At 38.9% G+C, this 6,452-nt stretch overlaps 1 protein-coding gene across 1 annotated transcript; it reads right to left on the bottom strand.

The window, feature by feature from the left end:
* Positions 1 to 4: 4 nt before the first annotated feature.
* On the bottom strand, positions 5 to 5,655 carry LOC109953680 (alpha-N-acetylgalactosaminide alpha-2,6-sialyltransferase 1-like; the record flags this gene model as incomplete). Its single annotated transcript, XM_020589148.1, has 6 exons — positions 5,322 to 5,655; positions 4,802 to 4,964; positions 3,271 to 3,433; positions 835 to 988; positions 664 to 767; positions 5 to 17 (listed from the first exon to the last, which is right to left on the bottom strand). Coding segments are annotated over exons 1-6 (711 nt in total), but the record flags the coding sequence as incomplete, so codon positions are not given.
* Positions 5,656 to 6,452: the final 797 nt, after the last annotated feature.

The raw sequence follows: 6,452 nt of genomic DNA, 5'->3' as shown, positions 1-6,452 counted from the left end.
CGTAGTATGTCCTTGGCCTGGAGGGTTTAAAATGTTAAAATGAATAATCCACACTTTTGAGCTTAAAATGTGCCATGTTAGTAATTATTGACATTCTGAGAGTTTGGAGAACTAAACTTTATTTTTATCCAGCACATTAGGTTTCTGTTTAAAATAGTGCTGTCAAGGCATTAAAATATTTAAATTGAGATTAATCGCACAATTGCCCGTAGTTAAAATATACACACTTCTTAAAACATTTTAAACAGTTCAAAACTAGCTCCCCCTTTACCAACAGCAACACTAAATGTGATGTATGCAATAATGCATCAGTAATGCATTATGATATATAGGAATGTGAAATGTGCCATTCTGCATAATGAGTGCTTTTACTTTTAATACTATAAGTATGTTTTGATGCTAATATGTTTTGTTCTTCTACCCAATTAACATTTTGAATGCAGGACCTTTACTTGTAACAGTATTTTTAGACTGTTGCATTGCTACTTTTACTTAAGTAAAGGATCGGAGTACTTCTTCCACCACTGGAAGTGTGATTACTGACAGAAGCCCATTAATCTGCGGTGAGCAACACCGTGTTTGTCTGTCCCAACAGCCATGCTACTTTACTTTGTATCTGCATGATAACCGTTTTACTAAAACAAAGAAACAGTCAAAATTTACCGCTTGTTTTTGTACTGGCCATTAGTGACCCTTTCTCCTTTGAGAAGACCCTTAAGCCATTCAAAGTCTCTCATCCCCTCAGGAATCATCACAAATTTTATACCCTGCCAAAAGTAAGAGGGGGACAGATGAGTGTATATGTGTGAGGGGTATAAACCAGCACATTATTACACCAGTTTGAGTTCCAGTACCTGCAGGAACAGATCTGTATCCATACTTGCTAAAGAAATACGGCGATGCAGTGATTGAGTGGGCTGTGTGGACGTACACCGATGTTTTGTTCCCTACGTCCTCCTCATAACCCTTGATGACTGCACCGTTCATCCTGCCACACAAAGAAATATAAGAGTGGCTTTCATTAATCAATACGTGGTTGAATTTTTGTTGTCTTAAATTACATATTATCATCAAAGAATATGAATCAATCTTACTGTATGACCAGACTCTATGTCAGTAGCCTGTCACAAACAAAACAGATGTAACTATACTGTCAAACACACTTGCAATGAAAAAAGTAAATAGAGACAAAAATAGCTGGACAAGGAAACAGGAATACAGGTCAGTCTATTGATGTCAGGTTATTTATCATTAAATAAAATATCTCCACAACTTCTGGTGGTATGAGATTTGGTACAGACATTCATGGTGACCAGAGAATAAACCTGACCTTGGAGATTCCTGGAAATTTACATCAGGCCAAAATCTTTAAGGGTACTAATTTGCCAGAATGACATTGCCATCTGCCTCAGCTGTAATTTGTGTTTAGTGAGAACGGGCAAGTGTTTGCATATTAACAGACTAAAATAAGATGGTGAATGTGGTAAACTCAGCATTGTTAGCACTGCCATTGTGAACATGTTGCCACAGCATCAAAGCAGCACTGTTCATCAGTACCACGCCCCCTGGAACAGCACTGAGTAAATCTGACTGTCAGGGACCAAGCAGTAAGGCAAAAGACAGCTTTCAAAGTCCAAAATAATGGGCTTTGTATTAACCCAAAAGTAAGGAAAAAATACAAACATTAACATCAGATAAATTGGGCCCAAAAGAGGTCAACAAAAGATAAGAAAACTCAAAATACAGCAAACTGAACTGTCCGATACCTCAACAAAAACCAACTGACCTAACAAGTGACACACCCTGTGACACACATATATTGGCTGGCCAAACCAATAACCAATAACACACACAAGGGGTAGACCAAAGACACTACCAAAATAATCAACTAATAAACACTAAACAGACAGTCTGCTCTCAACTAAATATTTCATTTAAATGTGAAGAAATTAACATAACTTGACAAAGTTTTAACATAAACTACCAACAAATAAACAATACATTTCTCCCAAACTCCCTCCTTCCTTGTATTGGGCACTTGGTGCAATCCAGGCCTAGTGGGAGCTATTTAAACCTGCTGCTTCCTCAGTCCAAGCTTTTGGATGAACCGCCCCCCATCCATAGACTAGGAAACACAGTAACTCAAAAGAAAATGTACACATATTAACAATACAAAATTAATCAAACGTGCATGCTCATTGATCAATTGTGCATGTATAATATCAAAAAATATTTATCTACAACTTAACCTACACACAAAGAAATTACCCACCCAAGTCCATTGCTAGTGGTGGTTTAGGCCCTCACATGGTGAAGGCCAGGAATGAGGCCTTCACACTGACGTAGCAGCCAAACCACGATACTACAGCTGCATTCATCAAGTGATGCACACTGGCCCAAAAAGCATTTTCCCCATAGAGAATTGGAAAAGATGATAAAATGTAGGCTGGCTACACTATGTTCACTATGTTAGACATGTATCCATATGAATTTATTAAGCCTCTTTCACATATGGAGCATCAAGTTACATGTGAAAGATTCACATTTTAGCATGTAGTTATCAGACATTTTATACAAATTTATACGATATAAACATGTAATGAAATATAACCCACATAGCAAATGAAAAACATTAATTCCACATTTAATATCAAATGCAGATGTTCTAAATTCACATACAGGCACACGTGGGTTATTGCACATGAAACAGCCTTTCACATGTGATGATGTCACATGTGAGTTTTTTGGAAATTCAAGTCAAACTGAATGTATAATGCTGTTTGGTTTTTGTGGCTGTGGTCTTTGAGCAGAGAACAAATTGCTGTGCCAGAACATCTCTGGGTGGAAGCAGATAATCAGCTGCTGATGGAGTGAACATCCTCTGCCACATCAAATATCACACACTAGTATCCTGGTGGTGTTTACAGCAAGATTTAGCTTTTGTTTTATGATGGTATACAATGCTGAGTCCCATATTTTAGACATTTTAAGGTAAATGTTTGTGTAAGATGTAGCAACAGTCTTTAGCTGTATACAGGAGGCCCATGATGGAAACAGCACGCTTTTGTTTGGATGGATCAGCAAAACACAAATGATGTCCCAGTAGGATCCCTGCATAGCTAAACATTTCCTTGGGAAATATAAATGTAGAGAATGACTCCTAATAACTGACCTGACAACTGTGAAGAAAGGGCATCATACTTGACACAGCAAAACCCTTTCCATGGATTATGTGTCAAATACGTTGTGTCTTCTCTGCCTCTTACTTACCGAAACACATAATCGTGTGAATCTATCTCTTTCCCCATTTTGGAGCCGTTGAGGATTCCCCCAGTGCCCACCACAGCACAGCGCACACAGCCACCGCTGCCTGGCTTTGGAAGGAATAGTGGCTCTTTTGGTTTTGGGATCAGCTTCAGTGAAGACATAACATCTGAAAGCCAAGAGGATAAAGTGTCTTAAGATGCTGAACAGTTTATATAAGGAACATTTTCCTAAACAAATTCACATAGACTACATGTGGTTACTGTGTAAGCAAACCACACAATGTCTTAGGCGCTGAGTTATGAGTGTTAGCTGGGGTGTGTTATACTTCATGTGGCATTGAGGCTGCATGCAGACTGAGTTTCAAAGGTGTGAAAAACACAACCCTCTCCATTCAGTTCTATAGGGGACTGCATTCAACACAGCTGGTACCAGCACCAAAGGGGGCTTCAGCAAAACAGCACAACCCTGTGTGATAAAAAAGTTTAATCTGGTTCCACATTCACCACATTGGACAGTGACATCATCCGACAAAGACACTCTGTTGACCAATTACATATGGGGACAATCAGGGAATCATCTCTTGAATCAGCAACTCTGCTCAGATTTACAGAGATTTATAGTTTCTGTTCATTGTGTAACTGTTTGGTCCATGCCTTTACTGGTAGGGTTCAATTTCCGTGGTGATGTTTTTAGCCACAAAAGACAGCTTGTTCAGTACCAAACAGTAGAGTGTAACAGCAACTTGTTAGTGACCACTATGGGGATCACATTCACCAAGTGATATGTTGTACTACTTGAGTCCAAGACTCAGACACGTGATTTTCAGGACCCATGACTCAACTTTGTATTGAGTACTGCTGACTTGGACTTGGACTCGGATTTGAGTATTGACTGTATTTTTGGTGAGAAACACAACTCCTAATATATTGTTTTCTAAATAATTTACCGTATCAATTTAACAGGTGACAATATGTCACCAAAAATCTGTTTTCACAAGGTCTAAAGCTGAACCAATCAGCACTTTGACAACTAGTAAACTGTGTGTGATGTCATTGTGTTGCCCTCTACAGAGGGCTTTGGTGTCTTTGAGCTCACTATTTTGGTTTACTGGCCCTTATCTTGTTGCACTGTGTTGTTGCAGTGACAGTCCCACGTTAGTACAGAATTGTTCATGTTATTTTCTTTTTATTTATTGTTAATATAAAATATTTATTAGAGCAGCTTTAAAAGTTTCCAATTTCCTGATGGACCTAGACATTTCTTAGCAACCCACACCAAGCCAAATTAATGTTGGGTCAAACCACTACCAAAGTTATAGAACAGGTCTTCCTCACTGGGGTCACGTGCCTCGCTGTGTCATATTTTGAGCTATGGTATCAAACATATGGGAGGAATAGTTTGGCAAGATTCAAAAGAAGGAAGAAGAACTATCAGCACATGTCCATTTCTCAGCAACCACATAGTGATTATGAATTTCTGTCTCGACACACTTGGTGTCGCATACAGACACATACAAACACCTACAAACACCTACCACTGTAGTTGTACTCCATAAAACCAAAGGGATTATTAAAATGTGAAAGTCGGTTCCACTCGTTCATGTTGATACTGTCTTTGTGCAGATACAAGCGTATGTTGGGAAGGAAAACCTTCTTGAAGCTCTCATCCTCAGTGTTTAGCAGAGACTGGGCACAAGTCTGAGAATGTATGATAAATGATTATTATTATAAAACAACAGTGTCATTTAGATCACTTCTACTGACTTAGTGCTCACATACATGAAGAACTATCAGGCATAATCAAGTGGCAGAGAACCAAAGAGGTCAGTCAAACAGGTTAGGAAATGACAGAGTTCATCATTAATGAAATGTGCTATAATAGACTGTAAAGAAAGATGGTGGTACTGTGTGAAAGTGTGAATGAGAAACACAAACAAACTCCACACAGGTCACACCAAAAGTACAAAACACTGCACACAAATGTGCAGGCATCAGCCATGTTGACCCACTCCCATAAAGATAATATGTTTGTTGTTCCTGTCATATTATGCTTACATTTGGTCTCAGTGGAGCATCCTGGTTATAAACATCTTCAAAATCCCACTGAGGAAGTTTCTTGAAGGATTTTTTTGTAGAGGACGGGGATGGGAGTCTTCGCTTCACCTTCATGTGCCACGGCTTTCATTTGATTAGTTTTTATCTTTGACCCTGGGTTTGTTTCTGTGGAAACAGAATCCTTTGCCTTATGTGCTGTGTTATTAAACTCAGGATGTGGTGGTGTTGACTTTCCATTTACAACCCAGTTTGTAATGTTACCATCAGACACCCTGATGCTGTGTTTGTTTCTCCTTGAGGAAGCAGCCCAACTAAGTGCAACAGATGCAACATACAAGTATTAGCAAGATACACTTTCAGTTACACTAGCTGGAAAATGTTTTGCTACACATTTCTTTAAACACAAATTAGCAGCTGATTTGCCAGAAAATATTCTCTTTTTTATCCTTAATGTCTGTTTAGACAATATACAAATACAACTTACCTGATGTGTCCTGATAAATTTCCCCATGATAAAAACATGAAAGATACAATCGATGAAATCACAACCAGCCAAAAAAATATCCTTTTGATTTTGACTGCCATCACTGAGATGTGGATGATTTGCTCTTCAGTTAAATACAGACAAATGTTTTCTTTCCCTCCTGCAATTTATTACTAGGTAGCACAACCCCTCTTTTGACATTTGAAACCTTGTCACCGAAAGTGACTGTGCAGGATTGTTGCGCAGGATTGTTGCGCAGGTAGGTATGTGACATAGGCTAGCTTGAGGAAGGAGCCAGAGACAGAAGTGACCTTTTTCTTTTTTATTCCCCCCCTACACTCCGGCAACCATACAGAACACACCGAACAATCCCCACTATCCCCGACTAAATACATCCCGCCTAGAGAGGCATTATGAGGGATCCCGCCACGTGTTTCTCTGCCCCCCAACACTACAGGTACATCATCTAGTAGAATAATGTTACATACTGAGGGATGAAAGAAAAAGTATTGTCTTTATTGCTATTAAGAGACGATGAAGACACAAGACATGACAAAGGGTGGACTTTGATAAACTCAGAGACCAGGCAGATAGTTAATTATTAACATCTGTGGAGAAAACAAAGATAAGCGTTGGCAAATCCAAAA

The sequence above is a fragment of the Monopterus albus genome, unplaced genomic scaffold (genome assembly GCF_001952655.1).
Source record: "Monopterus albus unplaced genomic scaffold, M_albus_1.0 scaffold1004.1, whole genome shotgun sequence".
NCBI lineage: Eukaryota > Metazoa > Chordata > Actinopteri > Synbranchiformes > Synbranchidae > Monopterus > Monopterus albus.
This window is presented reverse-complemented; position numbering and strand designations above follow the sequence as displayed.